Consider the following 23773-nt stretch of genomic DNA (forward strand, 5'->3'; position numbering starts at 1 on the left):
TCACGGCCCCGCGCGAGACAAGCTGGCCGGTGGCCCTGGTGGCCCTGGTGGCCGAGCTCGGGGGTTCTGCATGTCTGCCCCGCGGGGCAGCTCAGTGGCGAGCCCAGAGCCACCACACCTGTCGCTCATGGCCAAACAGTTGCTGCTGGCCAGCCGCGTGTCTGTCAGCACGGAGCTCCCAGGCTGCGGCTCTGGCCGGACCTCGGGCTCCGGAGGCAGGCGCTTGTGATGAATGAAGGCAGAGAACTCGGGGCCAGGAAGGAAGGGGCTGGGGCAGACCGGAGGCCCGGGCTCCGGCCCTGCTGTCTGTCAGCGTTACGAGCTGGGGGGGTCCTCGCTTTCTCTCCTGCATCCTCCCCAAACCCTCCCACTGGGCAGGGCGCCCCCCGCCCCCGCTCTGGCCCCACCGCACCCTCTGCCTCATCAACTTCCTTCCCAGTCTGGACCGTCCCTTCCCAGAGGCAAAAGGTCATCGCCAGCCCCGGGGCACTGAGAGCGGAGGGCCCTCCCTGGCACGAGGCCAGGGCCCAGCGAGAGAATCAGGTGACCACAGGCCAGTGAGAGCAGAGCAGCTCAGAGCCCGCCACCCCCACAACCCCACCTGGGTCGCACCCCAAGATGACAGATGGGCGGGCCGGCACCCTAGCCTCCTTAGCTCCGGGAGGAGGGAGGGAGGGCGGGCAGGGAGAAGGCGGCGGGTGGCCCCAGGGTGCTCCCGGCCTGTGCACTCTGTCCCCAACAGGAACTGAGCAGTGAGACGTCACTCGTCCCCTGTCACCCACGTACGAAGAGGCAAATGCACCGTGAAGAAGCAGCCGGTCCAAACCATCTGTCCCCGCGACGGCGGGCTGCCTCTTCCTGGTACACTTCGTGCTACAGCCTGGGGACACCCCCAGGGGCTGGGAAGGCCTGTCCCCTTACCCCTCTGAGGAGCAGGGGCCGGTGGCTGGAGCCCAGGGCGCAGGGAAGGGCTGGACCTCCTCCCGCCCCAGGCCTGGACCCAGGTCCTGCGTGAGGTACAGCAGACGGGACCAGGAGTTTCAAAATGTTCTCCCCCCACCCCACCCACCCCCGCCTGTGAGCAGACGAAACACCTGCCCAGAGGGGCTGCCCGGGAACACACCCCAACCGCAACCGGCTCCGACTGCGCTCACCTCAGCCCCTCCCTGCACCCCGGCCTTCAAGGGCGGAGGCCACAGAGCACCCCCGTGGGTTGTCTCGGGCTTCAAAATGTCTCCATCTGGCACCAAGATGTGGGTGGCGGAGGTGAAAGGTTGCAGATACCCCAGGCGGGGCCCTGCGGCCAGATGTCCCCGCGCCGCCAGGGAGGGTGAGGGTGGGGGTGGTACGAATGCCCTCATCCCCTTGCCGTGCCATGAGCGTCAGGGGCGCGCGAAACGGCCCATTGTTCTGCTGTGGGACCTGCGGATGGCGGGGAACGGGAGGCCAGGGTCAGGGCATGTGGGAGCCCTGGCAGGGAGGGACCCAGCGCCTCCCGGAAACAGAAGCGCCACCGGGCTAACTGCGGCCACTTCTGCCCACTCGGCGCCCGCGCCTCAGCTGCGCCACTTCTGCTTCCAACTTTCCTGGCAGCGGGAAGGACCCGAAAGCGCTCAGGACGCACGGCGCTAGGGGCGCAGCGGCGGAGCCGGGGCGCATGGGGCGGGCTAGGCCGGGGGCGCGCGGCTGGGGGCGCACTCAGCCGGTGCGCTCCCCTGGCGCGCTCACCGGGCGCACTCACCTGGCGCACTCACCTGCAGTGGGCTCCGGTGGCTGGGCGGGAAGCGCTCGGGAACGGCTGCAAGATGCGCCCGCGCGCGCCGTTTTGTTGCGCTCGGGCTAGGCGTGTCCCGGCCCCGCCCACCTGTGGGCTCTGCACACTGCACCACAGCAGGATGACGTCAGGGCGCCCGCCAGCGGCGCGGCCCCCCAGACCTGGGGGGCTGGGGGACTGGGGGACTGGGGGCCCGGCTCTGGCCTGCCCTGTGGACCCACTGTGTGCTCAGAACCTCTCAGGGTTTTCCTATCAGCCAGATGGTAAGGTGGATGTGTGATCTGAGACCCCTGATAACCTTGTGCCCCAAGGGAATGGTGGGGGGGGGGGGCGTCTCACTGTTGTGGGCCCCGGTGGCGAGGTGCGAGGGACACAAGGGGGCGCCAGACTGCGACGGTCTGAGCTCTGATTCCGCCCCTTTGCCGAGCTCTCGTCCTGAACACAGCCCCCCTGGGCTTCAGCCTGCCTCTTTAAAAGTGGGGTCGTGACCCACAGGAGTGTTGTGGGCACAGCCAAGACCCTATGGGACACGGTGGCCCCGCCCTTTCATGGACGCCTAGTAAATCAGCCGGCCTCCTCCCCCTCAACAGCTCCGGCCCCCTCAGGGTCCCCAGCCACCCCTGCTGTCCAAGGGGGCCACACCCCCCCTCCGAGAGCAGCAGTTTGGAAAATCGGGGGCCTGCAGGCTTCAGCAGGGCAGACTCGAACCCCCCAGCCTGGGCCTCCTGGAAAACCCCTGAGTTTCTGAGCTAGCTCTCCCCGGGAGTAAAGTGAAGCATCTCACAAGGCAGAAAAGTAGGTGTTCACCGAGTGTTTCTCGCTTTCTGCCGTCAGAAGCAGGTTCCTCCGACAGCCCTTCCGGCGCGCAGGGCTCCCCGAGACGAGGGCGTCCACGGGGACACTCAGCCAGGGCTTCTCGGAAGGAGGAAAGCCGGGGGAGGTCCTGGCCGCGCCACCCTCAGTAAACAGTCGGTGGGCAGGTACAGAAACTAAGTGCCAGCGCGACAGGCAGGTCGGACACGGTGGGCTTGCTGCCCGCAGATCATGCCTGATGAGGTCGCCGCCCCCCACCCCCCTCCAGTTCTCGGGATCCTGGAGAGGTGAGCTTTGGAGTCCTGCCCAGCCCAGCCCCCTGCGCACCCCGCCGCCCAATTTCACAGCGGGGCAAAATGGCTGCATTTTCTCCCTGGGTCTCTGTCTGTCCCCTCCGAGTCCTGGGGCTGACTCAGTGACGTGGGAGGTGTGGGGAAGGAGCGGAGGCTTCCGCGCCCCCGGCATCTCCCCCCCACCCCCTGCAGGGGTTAAGGCCCCGGGTGCTGGGAGAGGCTGGGCGCCGTGTCAGCCAGACCGCTGTGCTGCGATGTGACCTCGGGGCTGTCACAGTTCCCTCGCAGACCGTGGCCGTAAAGCCGGGCACACGGATGTTTTGGGTTTCCCAGTGTGTACAAAAGTTGTGTTTACACTGTGCTGTCGCCTGTTCAGCGTGCAATGGCACTCTGTCTAGAAAACAGTATGTAGACCTTAGTGTAACAAACACTTTACCGCACCCTGGCCGGTGCGGCCCAGTCGGCTGGATTCCGGTGTCGATGAGTCCCGGTCAGAGCTCATGCAGGAGGCAGCCAACCCATGCTCCTCCCTCTCTCTCTCTCTCTCTCTCCCCCCGCCCCCGCTCCCCCTTCCTCTCTTTCTCTCTAAAGGCAATGGGAGAAAACATCTTTGGGTGAGGATAAAAAATGCTTTCTCTCTAAAAAGTGTTAACCATCATCTAAGCCTTTGGCGACTCATACCCTGTCTTCTGGGGGAGGGTCTTGCCTTCGGCCTGTGAAACGGGCAGCGTCTGCGAGTGCACCGTGGGAGGTGAGCCTGCCTCCGTGACCCGTGGAGGCGGCCGGGCCGCTCCGGGCAAACTGGAGCTGGCCACCCCGCGTGTCCACCCACAGACCGTGTCGGGGCACCGGTCCCGGGAGCTGTCCAGACAGAGCTGGAGATACAGGGAGCCCCGCAGGCCCAGCCTCGCCTGCTGTTTTTCCGGAAACTTCCAGCTTTTCGTCATACCACCCTTGGGCCTTGAACATCCCCTTCCCCCAGAAGGAGGACTCGGGGGTCAGGGAGGACCTTGGGGTCGAGGTGATCAGAGGTGTGCGGGAGTCGCCCACCAGGCACGCAGGCACGGGCCTGACGGTGAAACCACGGAAAGGCCACCGGTACTTGTGACATCGCACGTGCCGAGGGCTCCTCCGGCTGACCTCTGGCCCACAGTGCTGCCCAGACCGGCCCGCCGGCCCGCAGCCCTGCCGCTGCCCTGACGACACAGCTGGAGCTGCGGGGGCCCAGCCACCCCGGAGCAGCGAGGGGCATCTCTGAGGCTCCTTCCCCCCTGGATCTTCCTGCTGCGTCTTCTTGGGTTGGCGGTGACAAGGCAGGTCCAAGGGAGCTGGGGACCCTCAGTCTCTGCCTCCGTGTTCCCGAGGGCAGGGCCTGGGGCCTGGGGCCTGGGGCCTGGGAGGGGGCTGCAGGGGGCTCAGCGACGGCCTTGCAGAGGCAGGGAAGTGTGGGAGACCACGCAATGCTTGGAGGCAGGAAAAGGGGAATCCATCTGCAGAGGGACCGGATCCAGGCCCCCGGGAGGTCCGAGGGTGTCCAGGGCTGCTGACGAGCCAGCCTGGGACCTCCTCGGGGCAGGGCCAGGGGCCCCAGGAGTGTGAAACCAGGGGATTCGGTTTTTGGTGACCACTTCCCCTTTTCTGCCCTGGGCTGGAGCCAAGGGGCCACTTCTGCTCCCGCTCCACCTGCAGCCTCCGGCTACTCACTGCAGCTGAAAGGGGGCCTCCGGGGGGGGGGGGGAGGGCGGGTGGCACACCTCGCCCCTCCCTTGGGCGGGGACACTGAGGGGCAGCAGGGAAGGAAGGGCCCAGGAGCTCAGGAGCTACCACGGGCAGTCAGGTGGGCAGGCGGGCGGCTGAAGGCCGGGAGAGGTTCCCCTGGTGGACACAGTGCCAGGGCGCCCCCTGCCCTGGCTCCCGATCCCTGTCCCCTCCTGCTCCCTCCAGGACACGCCCCCTCCTCTGCGGTCATCCGCCAGACAGCAGCGGGTTAGGGCAGGAAGTCGACTGGAAAGGCCGCAGGGAGGCCTCCGGCCCGTCTGTCCCAGCAGGGCGGCCTGTGAGTCAGACTCCAAGGTCGAAGGAAGGATGGGGGCCTCGCGGAGCCCGCCGTCCAGAGGCAGGCTCCAGGCAGAGCCGACCCGCTGGGAAGGCCTCGGAGGGCAGGGGCCGCCGGCTGCTCTGCTCAGCAACCCACCGCCCTCCGCGCGGGCAGGTGCTTTATTGCTAACCTTCAGCAGTTCACAGGTAAAGTCATCCCCTAGTCGGCAAAGCGGGGGGCGGGAGCAGCGCTGCCACCTGCTGGGGACGTTGAGAATGACGCCTCCCCGCAGCCTCGGCCGCCGGCCCGAGGAAACCGGGGTTCCTCCGCCCTGTCTTTTCCCAGGACCACCGGGCCCTGACAGCTTGCAGAGACGCCCTAGGTCTCTAGGAGAGAAGCCCAAGTGTCCGGGACACCGGTGGGGGGCAAGGCCTCTGAGGGTCGTGGGGGCCCTGTTCTGTCCCGGCCCTGCTCCCCCCGCGGGCAAGCGCCCACTCCCCACGGTCGCTTCCCTGCCGTCCCTCGGGGGACACAGGAGCACCGCCCTCCCGTGCCCAGCAGAGGGCGCTCGGGAGGGCCCCCGCGGGAGGAATCGGGGTTGGGGGTGGGGGGGCTGGTGGCCGGGGCGAAGCGGCGGGTCACGAGGGCGCTCAGGCGCGCTGGCCGCAGGCAGCGATCCGGTTATCGCCCGCTGGACGCCGCCCCAAACCTAGTGGCCAGGGGCAACAACAGCCCTTTGTTCTTGCCGTGCGTGGTTTTGGGGTTCGCCTTGGGGCGGCTGCGCTCAGGGGGTGCTGGCTGGGGTCACCGCCCCGCCCCCCCCCCCTGCCACCCGTCCGGCCCCTGGTGCCAGCCGGGCCCCTCCTGGCCTCTCCCCTGGGCCCGCACTCGGCACTCGCACGGGGCAGCTGGGCTGCGGGGCCGGAACCCCCGAGGGAGCCTGTGGTGGTAGCGCAGCCTGGGAAGGCGGACTTCGCCTGGACCCTCCCGGCCAGGACCGGCATGGAACCCCGCCCCCCCAGCCTCAAGGGCGGGGCACAGAGCCCCCACCTTGGGGCCTGTGCCTCGCGGGTCCTGGAGGAGCTCGTGGCGTGGACCCCCCACTGCTGTCCTCGGAGAGTACAGCTGCCGGAGGCCGGGAGGTCGCTCCGGGGGGCTGCTGTCCCTGGTGGTAGCTCCGGAGACGGAGACGCCTCCTCTGGGACAGAGAGCAGCTTGGGCCCGTGAGCGCCGCTGGGAGAAAGCCTGAGGCCGGAGGCGGCCACGGGGCCATCGCACGAAGCCGGGTGAAGACAGCCCTCTGAGGGAGGGGCTTCTCCCGGAGAGCTGCAGGAGGCTGGAGGGGGGCCTCGTGGGCGTTGAGGGGCTGTCGTGTGAGGCTCAGCTGGGGCTGACTGTTAGAACGGGGGGGACTGACTTCGCGTCCCCACAGCCAGAGGCCAGGGAGCCCGTGGCGGAGCGCAGCCGTGGGCAGTGGCCGGGGAGTGAGCGGCCAGTGCCAGGCAGCTGCGGTGCGTCAGGAGCGAGGAGATGTGCCCGCGTGGCAGCTCTCGGTCTGGGGTGACACACAGACAGGGAGGCGTCCGCAGACCAGGACAGCGCCTGGTCGGAGAGGATATTGACCCCCGGGGCCGGAAGGCAGGGTGTGGCCGAGATGCTACAAACAAGATGTGCGTCTCGACAGAAAGCTCTGGAAGAAAAGACTCGGCGAGACTGCAGTCTGGTGGTTCGAGTGTGCGGTGCGCTGAGGGGCAGGTGACCACCACCCCCTTGTTCAGCGGGTGTTTCCTCGGTGGGGGGCGGGGAGGGGCTCCTGCTGCCTCTGAGCTGATTGATGTCCTGCACCGCCTGGTGCCCCTGGGGTGATGGTCACAGTTCACGTGTCGACCTGACGGGGCCATGGGGTGCCCAGATGTTTGGCCAAGTTGTTCTGGGTGTTTCTGGAGGAGATTAACATTTAAATCGGTGGACTAGGTGAAGCAGATTGCCCTCCCTAGTGTGGGTGGGCCTCGTCCAATCAGTTGAAGGCGTGGTGAGAAAGCCTGACCGTCTCCCAAATACCAGGGAAGTCCTCCTGTCCGCTGCCTTTGAACGGGGCGTCAGTGTCCTCCAGGGCCTCAGGGGCTGGCCTCCGGGCTGGCGTCAGGCCACCAGCTCAGTTCCCAGGCCTCAGACTCAACCAGAACAAACCCATCAGCTCCCTGGGGGTCCAGCCCGCCCCGCCCACCTGGGGCCTTGTGGGGCTCGGAACGGCCCCAGCCGGTTTGTCCTGACAAATATGTGAGTGTCTGTGGGTTCTGTGCCTCTGGGGAATCTCGGCCACTGGGCCTGTGCCCTGTGTCACTTCCCGTGCCGCCTGCGTCATTAAACCTCTCGTGATGTGGTATGAGAGAGGCGATAACAGAGGAGTGTCGGCCGCTGTGGAGGTCAGGTGCAGCGAGAGCCGGAGGAGCCGTCAGGGTTGGCCTGTGACAGGCCAAGGGCCACCTCTGCTGGAGCAGATGGGGGGGCTGGGGGCTGCGTGCAGAGCGGAGGCGGCCGGGCCCCGGGTGCGAGGACATCCCCAGCCGTGGGGGAGCGTGTCTGTACCGGGGAGGAGAGCCCGGGTCTGCGCCGCGTGGAGGAGGGGCTCGCACCTCGGTGGCTCCGCCTCCTGCCGTCTCCAGACTAACTCTGTGGGAGTGTCCGAGTCCCCACGTTCCTGGGCCCCTGCGGCGCTCCTGGTGAGGACTCCGGAAGCCTTGAATTTCAGGCCCCGGGTGTGCAGAACGGCTTTCCAAACACCCAGTCCCAGACGCAAGAACTCTAGGAGAGTTTCCGAAGAGCGCAGGGCCAGCCTCTGTCCCGGGGGGAAAGCTCTCCGAGCCTCGGCTGCCACATGGCGGCCCTGGGCCCCCTGTGAGCTGTGTGGGGCGGGTGGAATAATGGGGAGGAGACCTCTTCCTCCCCTCCAGCCATGTGGTCTTGCTCGCAGGTGAGCTAAGGGTTCCCGGCTGCAGGCCCAGGGCCAGGGGCAGCGGGGTGGTTCCAGGCCACGGCTGCTGGCCGGTCTCCCTCGGCCCCCAGATCCCGTCTGGGTTTCGTTCTCGTTTCCTCTTGTCCCACCAAAGGCGCTCCAGATGCCCGACCCACGGAGCAGGGGGATTCGAGCGGGTGTCTGGTCCCACCCCTCCCAACTTGGACGGGCCACAGCGCTGCCCCGCCCTCCCCGGGGCGGCAGGAAGCAAAGCGCCAGCAGGGGTCAGCAGCGCTCTGCGGGTGGGTGGGCCGGCCGGTGCTGCCTCCGGCTGGGGGTCTCCGTCCTGCCAGGGCCGAGAGCTGCACCCGCCCGGGCCTTGGCACTGCTCGCTCTCCGAGTGGAGGCTCGGGCCCTGAGCCGGGGGGCGGGGGGGGGGGGGGGACGGGGAGAGGCAGAGACGTGTGGGCGTGGGCGTGGGTGCGAGCCCAGACGGCCCCGCCGCCAAGGCCCCATCTGGCTCTCGCTCCGAGGGGAGGTTTTACGAGTGCTGGCCCACGCGACGCCTCCGGCAGCTCCGGTGGACGTCCTCGTGGACGTTTTCTCAGAGACCCGCGGTTTCTGGGCTTGCGCCGCGGCCAGGCGCTCGGGGCACGGCGCCTCCCAGCCAGCGGGCGCCGGTTCCCACGGCGCATGCCCGTGCGGGCCCCACGCAGGCTCGGCGGGGGCTGGCGAGGTCCCCTGGCAGCCGCACCGAGTGAGGGCGCCTGTCCTTTGCAGGCTCAGCCCCATGGGCCCACGTCAGCCCTCTCCCAGCCCCGGTGCTCCGGCAGCCCTGCTCCGCGGCCCTGCAGTGCCCCCCACCCCTGCCCGTCCCAGTCAGCTGGAGGGGCCCCCTTCCAGGCTTGCGCTGCTCTCCTGGCTTCTCTGCCCCCACCCCCACCCCCGTGGTGGCGGAGCGGCCTAAGGGGCACAGCTGGGGGAGGGGCCCTGTCTGCAGCCGGGACCCCTGCCCCAGCAGCCTCCAGGCGCTGCTGCGACCCACCTGCAGATGCCACACCTCCCCACCTGCCCTTGGGAAGGAGGGCTGGGGCCCAGCCCAGGCACCTGGCCTGCTTTCCCGGTGCAGGGGGTGGGGGCGACAGCAGCTGATGCAGACAACAGGTGCGGCCCGAGGCGCAGCTGCCGCTGGGCACACAGCGCCGCCGGGAGAAGCTGCCGCAGCGGCCGTCGGTCTCCACACGCGGGGCGGCGGGGCGGGCGCGTGGGAAGGCCAGGGGGCGACAGAGCCCTTCCCCGCGGCCCACGCGGCCACCGGAGCCCCTCTCCCTGCACCCCAGGTCGCCTGCGCCCCGCGTGGCGACTGAACGCCGGGACCGGGGTGCTGGCTGGGCGCCCCAGGCCCCTGACCCCGGTCCTTCGCCCATAAGCCGGAGGCTGAAGAGGCGCCCCCTCCCTGGGGCTGCCGTCGCGGGGGGGGGGCGTCGGTGGGGAAGGGCTGGGAGGGCCAGGAGCAGCGGTGGGCACGCAGCGCCGGGGCTCAGCACCTGCTCCAGCACGGCCACGCGGGGGGCCGGCGCCGTCCCTGCGGCCGCGCCCCTGCACGCCAGGAGCCTGGGAGAAACGCCTCTCCTCCAGAGCCATCTTTGGAGAAACACGGCCAGACTCCAGCAGATCTCCTTCCCGGTAGCGGAGGGGGGGGAGGAGCGAGGCTTCCCGATAAGGCAATGACTGGCTCACTCTGGGGGGGGGGAGCTCTCGTGACTCCGTGGGCCGGTCCCCACAGGCCGAGGCCCCCAGGCCCTGGCCAGCTCCGGCCGTGCACACGGAGCGCCCTCCTCACCAGGGCCCCGAGGCCGGTCCTGGGCCGGAGTGGCCGCCACAGGGACTGTGGGCTCTGCCCACCCCCCACTGATGCCAGGAAGCCCCCCACCCGCCCCCCAGTGATGAGTGGGGAGCGAGAGCTTGTCCCTGGCCGGTCAGAGCTCCGCCTCTCCATCCTGAGCTTCCCAGCTGGGGGCCCGTAGCCCCTTCGGGTGGGGACGAGGCGGGTGGGGACTCGGGCCCGGGGACCGGAGCTGGCACTTCTGCTCGGGCACCGTGCAGGCCCCCTCCCCCTCTGTGACCCCTGAACACCCCCAGCCCTGCTGGGGGGCCGCTGTCGTCCCCCGGGTGTCACCACCCCCTTGCCGATGAGCAGATGGAGGTGTCAGCAAGCGGCTGGCCCCCATGATTTCCCGCTGGGCCTGGGGGGCGCCCAGGGCCCCCGCAGACCGCACCTCAGAAGCTTGAATGCCACGTTCTAACGCTCGGGAAAACGCGGCCGGGGCGGCCCCCACCTCCCGCCAGGGGCCTCACCCACCACTCCGGGAGCCAGAGCCAGGGCAGGTGGTGGCCGGGCCCCGGCCGGGCCCCGGCCCCTCCCGGGCCACAGGCTCCGAGGCCCGCGGTCCAGCCAGCGCCTGGTGTGCTGAGCCAGGCCGGCACGGGCCCAGGGGCCCCGAGGGCCAGGGAGGTGGGCAGGGCCCCCGGGAAGGGAGGCTGGGCCTGGACACGCCCGTCACCCCCCACCCTCCTCCGCCGGCCCCCGAGGCTCACGCCGGCCCAGGCCGGGAGGCTGCCAGGCGACACCAGGCTGCCGGCGGCTGTTTCGAGACCCCTTTGCCACAGTGGCTTCGGTCCCGCCGTGAACCGTCTCCTGCCCCCGGGGGGGGGGGGGTCGGCTGGAGCTGCCCCTGGAGGAGGGGGCCGGGGAGCCCCTGCGTGCTGGTGGGGGGGCCTCAGGTGGGCAGAGGGCCCTTCTAGGTGGCTGGGCGGGGTGGGGACGTGGTGAGTGGCCGGGGCCCCTGCAGGGGGCCTGAAGCGCACCCCAGTCACCGGGCTCCCCGCCCCGCCCCCGCCCCACTCTCCTCTGATCGATTTCCACATTTCAGGGAAATCCATTCGCTTGATTCAGAGCAACTGAGTCATCGGGGCCGGGCTCGGAGGGAAGCCGCTCGAGGCGCTCGTGGGGGGGGCCTGCTGGGGCCTGGCAGCCCTCTGTCTGCGGCCGGCCCGGGCCACCCCAATTCAGGGGCCTGCCCTCGCCCCGCCTGTCGCCCCAGCCAGACTGGCCTTTGGGCCCTGCCCCCGCCCATCCCCATGCTACTGTGGTCTGTCCATGGGGCCCTGGGGGCAGGGGCAGCGGGGGCTTGCAGGACAGCCCTTCTCAACAGGGGTGGGGGAGACCACACCCCACAGAGCGGTGGCTGCGGCCCCTTCCTGTTCTGGGGAAAGGGCGTTGTCCCCAAACCAGCCGAGTGGGTGGGGGCCCTGTGTCCAGCCCCGGCCAGCGAGCCCAGTGTCTCCTGTCCTGGCGTCCACGGTCATGTCACTGTGACCCGACGGGATGGGGCTCAGGCAGGCCCAGTGGGGGCTTGCATCCCCCCACCCCGGGGGCTCCCTGCCGGCCAGCACCACAGGGTTGCTGCCTTCACCTCCTCTGGCCCCAGCGCCAACCCCTCCACCCCCGCCTGGACTCAGCCTCACGCTGGTCCCTGGAGCTGGGAGTCTGGGGCCCCGCTCTGCTGGGTCCCTTGCTCCCAGGTCGCCTTCTGCCCTCCTCCGCCGGCCGAGCCGCGCGCCCCCCACGGCCCTTTGAGGAGGAGGGAGGGGGCAGAGTCGGGAATCGGGAAGAAACCGAGCGTTTTACTGAGCACCTACTAGTGCCGGCCCTTCGGGGGTCCGCGCTCTGCTCCGGCCCAGGCGCGGGCCCAGAGTGGGACTCGGGGCGGGGGTGGGGGGAGGGGGCGGGGCCAGGCCCGCGGCCCGTCTGTCCCCGCGTCCCGGGAGCTGCCGTGGCGCGGCCGCAGCGCCGCGGGTCCGGGCGCAGGAAGGCTCCATTGTGCGCAGGCTTCCGCCCCGCGGGCCCGGGCCCCAGCCCGTCACCGAGCAGCCGCCTTTCCGAGGCCGGGAGGCGGGGCGGGAAGGCGCAAGCGGAAAGGGCCAGGGGATGGCTTCCCAGTGACCAAGTCTGGAGGGGCCCGGGCTTCCGCCCCTCGGCGGGTCCAGCTGGCACCGCGCGGGAGGCCGGCGGGGCGGTCCCGCGGCGGAGCGGCAGCGGCGCGCGCCGGGGGCAGCGGGTCACCAGGCTCCGCCCCGGCCCCGGCCCAGGGGACGCACTTTGTTCAGGACGCGCCTCCCTCCGCATTGTGGGCCGGGGCCGGCGGCCCGAGTGCGCGCGCGAGGAGCGCCTGCTCGGAGCGGCCAGGAACTTTCTCAGCGCGGCGAGGACCAGGGCCGGCGCTGCCCGGGATGCGCGACTGTGCGCGGCGGCGGCGGCGCAGACCCCGGGATCCGATTTCACAGGCGCCGGTGAGTGGCCCGCGCGGGGGTCGTCGAGGCCGGGGCCATCGGTCCCGGATCTGCCGGCAGGTCCTGAGGGGCCCGGGCCAGTCTTGGGGAGGTTCGCCCGGTGCCCGAGGAGGCTGCGGGCGGCCCGGGAGGGGCGCCAGAGTCACACGAGGGGGAGCGGCTGCCGGGGAAGCCGGGTCGCGACGTCCGAGCGGGGCTGCGCGTCTCATCCAGGAGCTGACTCACCACCGTCGCCAGCTCCAGCCCTTGGACCTCAGTTTCCCGTCCTGGGAAACTCGTGCCACTTAAAGTGCGCGGAGGCCCCGCAGTCGGAGACGCCCAGTGCTACGTGGGCTCACGCCCTGCCGCGTCGTCTCGCCTCCCGGCGGAGCGAGCGCAACCGCGGCCCAGAAGCTCCCTGGGCGCCAGGGTTCGCGGGGAAGGGGCCTCCGGCGTCTCCCCGAGCTGCGCTCCTGGGGGGCGTTCCCCGGGGGTGACCCGGGGGGAGGAGGAGGAGGAGGGAGAGGTTGGGTGACTGCGGGGGCCTCACCTGAGGGCGCTCCAGGCTCGCGCCCCGCGGTCCCTTCTGCCCTCAGAGCGGCAGAAACTGATCCCGGGATGGAGCACCGGCCAGGTCTGCAAAGCGCAGGCAGAGGGGGCAGGGTGCGAGTGGGGGTGCGGTGCGGGGGTGACGTCCACCCCCCCCCCCCCGTGAGGGTGTCCCCCCTCACCCCCCGCCCCCAGGCCGACACAGGAAGACCGGCTGCTGAGTCAATGGGGCTTCGTGAGCCCGGCCGGGGCGCAGCTGGCGCCGGCCTGGGGGAAGCTGGTCCCCGCCGCCTGCTGTTTATCTGGCTTCCTGTTTCAGCCGTTGGGAGGCCATTGGCTCCTTCAAACCCCGGGCTGAGGCGCTGCCGCCTGCCACGCTGCAGAGGCCGCCGTGCCTGCCTGCCCTCTCCCACGCTGCACCCCGGCCGCATGGGGTCCCCCGCAACTCGCTGCCGGGGCTGGGGGCAATGGGACTCACACAGAGCACCCCCCAAGGCGGGCAGGGGTGTCACTCAGAGGCCGAGGACGCAGGTGACCAGGGACGTCCCCCGGCCGTGTTCTGGTTGGGGTGTGTCCTGGGCAGGGATGGGGAAGAGCCTGTTTGTGGTTTGTCTCCACCCCTTTTCCTCCTAGAAACATGGTCCCCGGGGTGGGGGGGGGGTTGGTTTGCCTGTAGGTGAGCCGGTTGCCAGCCTGCGGCCTTTCCTGGGACCTCCTCGGGGAGGGGAGCCGGGAGAGACTGAAAACAGGAACTGTTTCTCCTCCCTCCCCGGCCCCTCCCCAGGGCACACAGGCCCCGCGGTCAGCCGGGAGGAAAGCAGGGCCTGGAGGGGACTCGTGTCCCTCCGTGAAGATCCTTCGTCTCTCCATTTGCCCTTTTATCGGACCAGGGCCCCTCCCCTCTTCCGTTCAAGCCCCTTTGAATCCTTCAAGGGTTCGGCCGGAAAAACTAGCGTGTCGAAGTCAGAAGGGTGTCTCCCCTCCCACGCCGCTCTGCCCCGGCCCCCTGGACAGAAGGGACAGGAGGGCTCAGAGCCGCACAGAGCTGGGCCCTGCTGGAGCCTGGCCCCGGGCTCAGGAGCCCCCCACGGGGCCCCTCCCAGCTCCCGGGATGCCGGGCCGCCTCGGGGGCCCCCCCCCAGGCCGAGGCCGCAGGCAGGAGAGGCGGGACGGGGCGGACGCTGCAGCTGGGCCTGGGAAGGAGCCTGCAGTGGCGATGTGGCAATGCCTGGCCAGCACCGCGCCCTCCCGGCCCCTGGTCACAGCACAGTCTCTGGGAATGCTCCTCGTTTCTCCTCCAACTTAAAACCCCTGCGACGTTTCTCGTTTCTCGTGCGAACCCCCCTCTTGGTCAGCAGCTCCCGGGTCTACTCCGTCCGCCCTGCCTCCTCGGGAAGCTGGCCGGCGCGGGCCAGCTCCTCCTGCGGCCTGGGGCTTGCTGCCCCCGCGTCCCATCCGTGGCTCTGGGGGCGGCCGGCACGGGAGGCGGCGTGGAGAGGCGGCCCTGCCTCTCACGCCCTCAGGCCCCTCCGCTCCACTTCACCTCGCTACGAGATGCGCTCAGACGCCCGAGGGACCTCGGGGACCGCGCGTGTGCCTGTGCGGGGACCGTGACTAACCCGATGTTTCCGCTTCGGGGCACCCAGACGGCCCTGCCGCCCGGTCCACAGGCGCTCCGGGGCCTCGTGGGCGGGGCTGTGGTCTCGCTGTCCCCCCGCCCCCCCCCCCCCCGCCTTCTCAGGGGCCGGCGGCGGGCATGGAGAAACACCCACGCCGCGCACGCGGGGTCGCCGTTGCCGGATGTGAGTTCCGTTTCTGGTCTTTGGGCCGCACGGACTCCTTGGGATTCTCCGTGCATGGGGTGGTGTCCACCGCCAGTAGGGACAGTTTTTATCTCTTTTCCAGTTCGGGTGCTTTTTACTTCTTCTTCTCCTCGTTTCTCGCCCTGGCCGGGCCGTGCAGGGCGGCGTTCGGCAGCCGTGGCCAGTGTTGGGGGGGCCTCCCCCCTGACGGGGCGGTCTCTCCCGCCACGGGATGGGTGTCCCGGGTCGGCCGAGGGTGTCCTGGGTGGCCGAGGAGCTGCCCTCCTCTCCCCAGTTTCCTGCGTGTTCCCGTCATCACCGCGAGGGGAGGAGGCCGGCGTGTGTGAGATGGCTCCGCTCCCTGAGTCAGGCAGGCAGTCATGGGTCTGGGCGTGTGCGCCGTCTTGCCCAGTTGCCCCAGCCTTGCCGTCCCGTGACGGGTCCCCTGTGCGAGCCCTTTGTTTCTTTAAATTTGCCAAGTGTCTGGAGACCGCGGGACAGAGCTGGCGCGCTGCCCTCGGGCGGGCGGGCGGGCGGAGGCTCTGCACACGTGTGTCGCGGTGACTGTGTTCACACGCCCGACAGCGTGTGCCGTGGTGACCCGCGGCGGCGCAGCGCCCCTGGGCCCCTGGACCCCCCCCTCCGCCCCCCGTGAGGGGGGCGCAGGTCAGCGTTGCGAGGGCGTCCACACTGTCTCCTGGACGCTTCCCAGACCCCGAGAGCCGGAGCCGCACGCCCCAAACCACAGCGTGGGACCCGCGACCCTTGACCTGCTAACCGCGCATCCCCCGTCCCCGTCCCCGGCCACCAGCACCACCCTGCTTGGCTCCGTGTGGATTTTGGGGGACTCAGTGGAGAAGTCAGGGCTCCCCGCTGGAGGGCACGCACCGGGGGTGTTCTGAGTGGGGGGGGGGGGCTTCTCAACAGCCGCCCACGTGCAGACCCCACGGCGTCTGGCCCAGACGCTGCGAGGAGCCCCCCTGCACCATGCCGCCGGCTCCCCCAGCCAGGGCGCCGCAGTCCCTGGGGAACTCCCCAGGGCGGGCGCTGGAAGCCCCTTAGTTTGTGGCTGGGCAGCGCCCTCTTGGAATCCCCCTGGTGTCCCCGTCTCGGGTGTGGCTTCCCCGTCGGCAGGCGCCACCTCGGGGAGCGGGCTTCCCCGGAATGCACCGGAACGCAGCGGGACGTTCAGGGTACACGGGGCACGGCAGGTGGAGCCGCCTTCCGCGGGGACCTCGGGCAGCTGGACGCGGCGCCCGGGCTCCGCCGGCCCCTCCTGCTCGGGTCCTTCCTCGGGGCTCAGACCACACGTGGGGAAGACGGCGGAGAAACAGGAAGAGTCGGGGCCGAAAGACGAGCCAGACCTGGGGTCCAGGTTCCGCCGCCGCCTTTGCTCACGGAGAGCTGAGCACCCGGGGGTGATGGGCCAGCGTCAGCGACGTGTTCCTCATCCTTGTGAGGGCCCCGCGGGCCCCTTGGGGGTCCCAGGCACGGTGGCACGGAATGGCTCACCCCTGCCGCCAGGTTCCCTCTCTGGTCTGGTCGATCTGACCCCCTTCTCCCTCACCACCGCGCCACCCCCCCCCCCCCCGCTGCAGCCCCCCCTGCCACGGGGCCAGTCTGGGAAGCACAGGTCCCCCTCACCCCCCTCCTCCTCGCACGACCCCCCACCCCCAGGCCCAGCTCTGCTCTGCCGGCAGGGCCCAGCGCAGCCCGGCAGGGGGCTCCTGGCCACATCGGCCACACCTGTCACCTGCTGCCAGTGGGGGCCGCTGGGCAGCTTGCTGTTCGGCCCCCGGGTGACCGGGGGACGGGGAGATGGTGGGAGACAGAGCCGGGCCGCCCCTCCCTGCCGTGTCCCCGTGTGTCCCCGTGTGTCCCCTGAGTCTCCGGGGCCCTCACCGGTGACGGTGGAAGCCGGCTCCCCGCGTGCAGGGGGCAGGGCTTAGCGGGCCCGGAGGAGCGCCAGCCGCCCGCCTTCTCCCCCCAAACAAAGGGGGGGCAGCTGCTGACGCCCCCACCCCGCCCCTGCCCGTGTGGCCCGTCGGCCCCACCCCTGCACGGTCCCCCTCGCCTCCCGGGCAGGCCGCCGGGCCGGGGGCTTCAGGAGGGAGTCGGCCCAGCAGGGGCGAGGCCACCGACCGCCGGGGCTCCCGGGCGGTAGAGCTCTCTCCCCCGGAAGGCTCTGCTCTGACCAACGTCCACTCGGTCGAGGGGGGAGGGGCTTCTGGGCTGGGGACTGTTCACGCCTTGCTACGGCGATTTGTCCGCTGGTCTGTCCGCCGGTCTGTCTGTCCGACCACACGCGTGGATGTGAGGACGCTGCCCTGCTCCCTCTGAGACCAACCCGCCGGCGTCCTGGCCCCTAACCCCCAACGGCTCCCTGACTGCGGTGGCAACAAGGACAGTGTGACCTCGGTGCCCCCGACCCCACACCGGCACCCCAGCTCCGGCAGCATGACCTCACGCCGGGCTCACGCAGATTTCGGGGTGCCCCAGGCCCCCTCAGGGAGCTCTGCACAGTCCCCGCCGCTGCAGCCGGGGCAGCTTTCTCCCCCAGAAAGAGGAGTTGGTCCGTGCCCTCCCCCTCCCCCGGCAGTGCTGCCCCGAGCGTGGAGCCCGTGGGTCCCTGTGGCACCCTCCCGCCGTGGCAGCCACGGCACCGGGAGACACTGCGGCTCGGACGGTTCTCTCTGCCGCGCCGGGAGCCCCCTCCCGGGCCGCGTGTCGGGGGCGAAGTGGGGCCACAAGACCTGAGCCTCCTGCCTGCCACCGGCGTCCTCAGGGTCTGCCCTGGTCTCCGAGGCCTCGGGACCTTGGACTGGACGGGGGGGGGGGGGGGGGAGCGTGGGGGCGGGGGAGGCGACGCTCCCTCCAGGCCGGGGCTCAGCGGTGCCCGCGGTCAGGACGGCATGAGTGACACTGACTGGTGACCGCCGTGCGGCCAGCCGTGGGCGGCGGGGCCTGTGCCCACTGCATGGAACGGGGGCAAAGTGCGTGGCCGGGGGGGGGGGGGAGGGGCCGGCATGCCCCTGTGTTCCGTGGGGGAGCTGGGCGTCTGGGGCAAGGCACCCAACTCAGGGCTGAGGGTGCAGGGTCACCAGCAGAAGGAGCTGAAGCCCGATGGTGGGAGGGGAGTGAGGGGTTCGCCCGGGACCTGCCCCCACACATCTCCAGCCGTGCGGTGGGGGGTTGGCAGGTACGGGGAGCCCCCTGGGGCGGCATGCTGGCCGGCGGCCCTCAGGGGGCGGGGAGGGGAGAGGGGCCGTGGCTGGTTCTCAGGAGGTCCCCTGTGCGGTTTGGGGGTGGCGGCCGTCTCAGGGGTGCAGAATGTGGGCTTCCCCGGCCGGTGTCCTGGCTGCTCAGTGTGGGGGGGGGCGGGGTGGGAGGGCAGCTTCTCTGAGCAGCTGAGCCCCAGCCGGGAGGCCGGCTGTCCTAGGACCTCGGTGCCCCCTGCCCTGCTCCTGGCATCCTTCCCTGGGGGAGCCCAGGACACGGCACCCCCGGATGAGACCCCTCACCCTTCACCTCTCCCCCCACAGGAGGTGGGAATGTTGTTGTCCTAACAATTTTTAAAGATTTTTATACTTTTGCCCTGGCTGGTGTGGCTCAGTGGATTGAGTACCAGCCTGTGAACCAAAGGGTCGCCGGTTTGATTCCCAGTCAGGGCACATGCCTGGGTGGTAGGCCAGGTCCCCAGTAGGGGGTGAGAGAGGTGACCACACACTGATGTTTCTCTCCCTCTCTTTCTCCCTCCCTTCCCCGCTCTCTAAACATAAATAATAGTCTTTAAAAAAAAAACAAAAGCTGCTTGAAAGCACACCCCCAGTGTGGTCACACAGAGCCCAGTGCAGAGGTCATCTTCGAGTCCTGTTTCTCGCTTCCTCTCCCAAGTGGACGATCCCGGCTGAGTGCCAGCCAGGACCTGGCTTCCTCCGGCTGCCTCTGCCACTGCTCGGGGCCCAGCGAGCTGCCCCTCCCTCCCCGCGGGACACGTCTCCTGAGACGCCCCCCCATCTCCCCCGGCCCTCCCTGCCCTGGTCCTCACCACACGTCACCACGAAGATCCAGTGGTTGGGGCCGCGTCCCACCTCTGAGTCATCCCCCCAATGCCCCGGCCAGGGAGAGAACGGAGGTTGTTACAGAGGCCTGGAAAGTGACCGCAGGGCCAGGGTGGCCGTGGGCAGCGTGGGCAGCGGGCGGGAAGGCCGCTGCTGAGCTGGCCGCGGAGACGGTGACATTCCTGCCGCCACATCCCTCTCAGACAAAAGGGCCGCTGTGTCGGGGAGGCGGCACGGCTGGGCAGATGCCAGCGGGGGTGGGGGTGCTGGTGGGCAGAGAGGGTCTGGGCCAGGCCCCCGGGGCAGAGACGGGCCCAAAGGCCGCACCCGGCTGGACGTGGCCCTGGAAGAGGCCCAGCTGGGGTCCTGCATGTGGTTGGGGTCTCAGATTCCGGGGCGGGGTGGTAAGGGAGGGGCTCGCCCTTGAGCTGAGAGACAGGCAGGAGTGAATGTGTGTCCCTCCCTCTCCCAGCCCCCCCGGCGTGCCTGCTGGCGCCCCAGTGCTCCCGGGCTGGTCTGGGGTCAGCCTGGCCCGGGGCCCCTGCAACGCCCCAGCTTCCGTCTCCTCGCCTGCAGGGTGGGGACAGTGGTGCCCACCCCGCAGAGGCGCGAGGGCGTCCTGGAGGGTGTCGCCGGCACGTGGCACAGAGCTGACGCCAGCTGCCCCCTCACCCTGCGCCGGGTGTCCTGTGGCTCCCTGCAGGCACGTGGTCCTTCCAGACCACGCGCAGGCTTGGCAGCGTGACCGGCAAGGCCGGGGGTGTCGCAGACACTCGGCCCCCAGCCCAGCCCTGCGGCCACACTTCTCCGTGGGTTCTCCCCGGATGGCTGTAGGAAGTGTGGCCCTGTCTGAGGGTCCCACGGGGGAGATGCACGCCCCTTGGGGGTGGGGGAGCCAGTGGCTGGCTTGTGTTGGGCGAAGCCGCTTGTTATCTGGCGCGTGAACCCCCCGCTTCGGGGGAGGGGCCCCAGGTGTGGCCCGGGCAGAGCGCAGGGGGAGGTGGGGGATCTGAAACGAGCTCAGCTGCGTGAGCCAGGACGCAGGCTGGGGCCGGCCCCGCGGCGGGAGGTCCCCACGGACAGCTCCGCCTGGGCACCCGGCTTCTCCACCAGGAGGGGCCGTGCCCAGCGGCCCGCGGCCCCAGCTGCTCCCTTTGCTGCCATCTGCCTCCGGGCAGGGGCCGGGCTGCTGCTGGACCCAGCCGGGGCCTGAGCGGAGCCGGAGCGAGACGCCGGGTCGAGAGGGAGGAGCAGAAGAAGGTCGAGCCCCTGGCCCGTGCATCTGCAAAGTGGGGGGGGGGGGCGTCTCTCTTTTGTTCTTCTGTGTTTGGGTTGCGGTGTCATGTGCAGACACCTCCGCAACCCGCACCCCAGTCCCCGTGGAGAACCCCCGCACCCCCGCCGTGTCTGCCCGTCTGTCCATCCGTCAGTCCCCTCCCCCGAGCGAGCGCCGTGTCCTGCCCTGGGGCGTCACGCACACCGACCCAGGCCGGGAGCCCCGCAGTGCGCCCGCCTCCTGCAGCTCGCCCGCTGTGGGCGGGGCTCCTCGTGCCGCGCGGCTGCCAGGTCCCTTTTGCTCTGGGTCCGCACCCGCCACAGTCTGCATGGCCCTTTGCTCTGGAGCCAAGTGCCCCCCGGTGTCCAGAGGGGGTCTGCGGGGTTGTGAGAGGCAAGAGCAGCCGGACGTCCACTGTCCACGGGGTCCCCTCCTTTGTCCCCAGACTGCTGCCCGTGTCCGGGGCGGCCTGTGAAAGGCCACACCACAGTTGCTCTTCTGTCCCTCGGGGATGGGGACCCACCTTTCCCCCGGGGGCTGCTCATCTGTCAGGACGGCGCAACCACCTGCAGTTTGCTGGGGCTGCCCCAACACGGCCGGGGGCTGAAACCACGGAGTGGATGGTCAGTCTGGGAGCTGGAGTCACAGGCCAAGGGGTGGGCAGGGCCGTGCCCCCCTGAGAGCTGCAGGGCGCACCCCGGTGTCTCCAGCCCCTGGCGTGGGTGTGGCCGGCGACCCTCATCTCCTCTCCCCTCTGTGCCCCCTGGGTCCTGAGCTCCGTCCTCCTGCAGGGACACTTGCTCCTGAGGCCACCGGACTCCTCCGTGACCACACCTTAACTGACTCCTGGTGGAGGGCCCTGTTTCCGATCAAGGTCACCTTCAGGAGGGTTAGGGCATCAGCTGCCCTTTTTGGTGACTCAGTGTGATCCGTGACATGCCATGCACCTCTCGGGCCGACCGACGACCCCCACGAAGCCCGTGACAGCTGGGTCGCGTGAGGTGGACGGGCTGTGGCTCGGGGAACTGCCCCGACCGTCCGTGTGTCCCCTGCAGACCCCTCCCCTTGGAGTCCCGGCTTCCGCATCCGATCTGGTGTCCGAGTCCTTCTCCCCATCTCGGTCCTGGGCGTCGGGCTCCGGGGTTTGGCGCCCGCGGACCCCGGAGCGCTGGGGCCCCCCCGGCAGATGACGGAGGTGGGGGGGGCGATGGGAGTGGTGTCCTTGCCCTCATCCACATGCCCGGCGGCCTCCCGCTGGCGGCTGGGACCCCCGCAGGCCCCGGGCGGCCTCTCCGGGCACCCCATCGCCCCGCCCGCAGGGGGCCCAGGAGGAGAAGTCCCTGGAAACAGCACCCGCGAGTCCCAGGCCCCCTTCCTGTCCAGGAAGCGCGGTGGCCGAACCGGCAGGAAAAAGGTGTTTCCGAGAGACAGAGGCCAAGAAAGGGAGAGGGCGCGTGGGGGCGGGGGGAGGACGACGGGGGAGGGGACGGCTGGGGGGAGGGGCAGCAGGCAGGGCTCCCGGTCGCCCCTTGCAGAGCCCGCGGGAACAGCCCGTGAGAAGGGACCTGGGGGGGTTCTGGGCGGGGAGACGGGACTTCGGGCCCCGAGAGGACTCCGGGGCGTGGGCGCCGGGACACGGGCGCTCCACGGTGGCTCCCCGCCAGCTGCAGCCTCAGCCCCTGGGCGGGCGGGGGGGGGGGGGGCGCTGGGGGCCGCAGACAAGCAGAGCGGGGAGCAGGGTCTTGAGGGGCTGGGTGAGCCGGGGCCCAGGTGAGGCCAGGGCTGGGTGCATGCGTGCGCGCGTGGAGAGGGAGCGGCGCCCGGCTGGGTCGGTCGGGCGCAGTCCCTGCACGGCTCTCAGGACGGGACCCGGGGCGGCCGGGGGCGCCGGATAAAGGCCCGAGGCGGGATTCTGGGAAAGGGAGCGGGGCCGGACCCCTTTGTCTGCGCGTCCTGCGCCTCCCGCTGCCGCCACCAGAGGGTGCACTTGCCCCGCGGAAGCCGGCGGTCCCCGCCCTCCCGGGCGCGGGCAGCCGGCGGGGGCAGCAGCGAGCGGGTTCGGCGGCGGGCGGCCCAGGGCAGAGCGGGATCCGAGGCCTCGCCCCGCGTCGTCTGCCTCCGGTTTGCGGCTGCCCGAAAACTCCCTCCTTCTCGCTCTCGGTCCATCTCCCACCAACCGCCGCCCTCCCGGCCCCAACTCAGCGTTCCCACCCTCCTCCCTCAGGCCTCCCCTTTGGGGCCGCGGAGCCCGCTTGGGGGCTTGGGTGACGGCGGGCTGGGGTGCTGTTGGCAACAGCAAAAGGTCGGAGGGTTTCCAGGCTGGCTGCTGCCTCTGGAATCTTCTCCCCTTTGGATGATGGGGCCCTGAGCCTGACCAGCCCCTCCTCCCCCATCAGGCAGGACAGCTTGCCCAGGGCAGACGGGCTGGGTGTCCCGAGGCCACAGCGGGGATGGCCCTGGCCTTCCTGGGCCGGCGGCCCTGCCCTGGGTGGTTGGGGTGCCGAGGGGCCGACACCCCAGGGTGAGGCCCGGGAGGGTTGGCTGGCGCTGTCCCGGTTCCTCGCCCCCCACACCCCCGAGGGCCCTGAGAGGCAGGGACTCGGGAAGTCTCGCCTGCGGCCCCCTCAGGGCCCAAGTCACTGTTTCCGTGGAAGGAGGCCGGGTTCTCGAGGATCTGGGAGGGTCTGGGAGGGTCTGGGACTCCTGCCGCGTGGCAGCTGCCCGCCCCCTCTCCACGGAGCGCTCCCTGGGGACAGAGGAGCCGCGAGAGCCTCGGGATGTGTCCCCTGCGCCCCAAGGCCCCTCGGGTTCCGGCGCAGTGACAGCGGGGCCAGGCTCCTGTCCAGGCCACTGGGGGGACGTCACAGAGTGGACGGTCAGCTGGGGGCCCATGCTCAGCATTTCTAGGGGGCTGCCCCTCCCCTCCGACTCCCCCCCCCCCCCGCAGGCTCTCCTGGGGTCCCCGGCCACTCCCCTTCCCACAGTCCGGGGCTTCGTGGGGCACTGGCTGGTGGCCAGCCTGGGCTGCGGCCTCGTCGCTCTGGGACGCACATGCCCTTCCGATCCCCCCCTCCTTCCTGCTGCCCGGCGGCTGTGGGCCTGCGCGCACCGAGGTATGCAGCGTTATCTCCGTGCTCCAGCGTCGCTGCTGTGGGAACCCGTGATCGGCCGTGCGGTCTGTGCCCCGCCATGCTTATCTTCCCTGGCCACAGGGCCACCACCTCCCTGGCCCCTGTGGGAGGGCCTGCCCTGGCCCCGGCCCCCGGAACCCGAGGGGTGACCGACCAGCCGCGCCTCACGGGGCCCGATTAGGATCTGCACCCGGGTGGTGGGTGGAAACTGACCCCTCGCCCCCCCCTCGCCCTGCCCTTCCTGCCTGTGTGGGAGCACCGGCCAGCACCCCGCCTGGCCCACTGGGACCCCGCTTCCTGGCATGGGGCCTCCGTGCTGTTTTCTCAGGCCAGCTGCCCGCCCCCGACTCCCGGGCAGGGGCGAGGTCAGACCCAGGGGGCTCACCGCCCGCAGGGGCTGGGGGTCTGCCACCTCTCGTTCGGTCTGTGGGCAGCAGCACTCAGAGAGGCGTCTCCGGGGTCACTGTGGCCTCTCGGAGCCACTGGTGTGGCCCTACTGTGTGCACGGTGACACTGATGAGCTTGAGGGGTCCAAACAGGCATGGAATTCACAACGGGCCTGGCTCGGCCACTGTCCACCCACGGGGCCGTGGCTTCCGCCCAGCTCGAGGGTTTCTGCCCACCCCCCCCCCCCACAGCTGTGCCAGGGCCCGAGGCTTCAACCGCGTCACGGCGGGAGCCCAGGCCGCGCGCCCGGCACGTCTGTTCTCCGCGAGGCGCAGAGCGAGGCTGCCGACTCGCTCACGTG

The 23773-nt window shown here is 70.6% G+C and overlaps 2 protein-coding genes across 2 annotated transcripts in view; one reads left to right on the plus strand and one right to left on the minus strand.

Annotated features, from left to right (window-relative positions):
* On the minus strand, positions 1 to 21199 carry LOC118498282 (collagen alpha-1(I) chain-like). The gene is made up of 17 exons (XM_036016078.1): positions 20930 to 21199; positions 20418 to 20497; positions 20103 to 20270; positions 19696 to 19900; positions 17485 to 17530; positions 17196 to 17378; positions 15728 to 15961; positions 15336 to 15430; positions 12757 to 12842; positions 11577 to 12340; positions 10473 to 10572; positions 8982 to 9473; positions 6336 to 6473; positions 5969 to 6116; positions 1755 to 1880; positions 1285 to 1422; positions 1 to 246 (listed from the first exon to the last, which is right to left on the minus strand). The coding sequence occupies exons 1-17, from the start codon at positions 21197 to 21199 to the stop codon at positions 1 to 3; spliced, it is 3519 nt and encodes a 1172-aa protein (XP_035871971.1).
* Positions 12115 to 23773, plus strand: part of NAV1 (neuron navigator 1) — a 130130-nt gene continuing 118471 nt past the window's right edge. The window contains 1 exon segment of the mRNA XM_028531110.2: positions 12115 to 12227. The gene's annotated coding sequence lies outside the window, so the exon portion shown is untranslated.

Source organism: Phyllostomus discolor, chromosome 15 (genome assembly GCF_004126475.2).
Source record: "Phyllostomus discolor isolate MPI-MPIP mPhyDis1 chromosome 15, mPhyDis1.pri.v3, whole genome shotgun sequence".
Classification (NCBI taxonomy): domain Eukaryota; kingdom Metazoa; phylum Chordata; class Mammalia; order Chiroptera; family Phyllostomidae; genus Phyllostomus; species Phyllostomus discolor.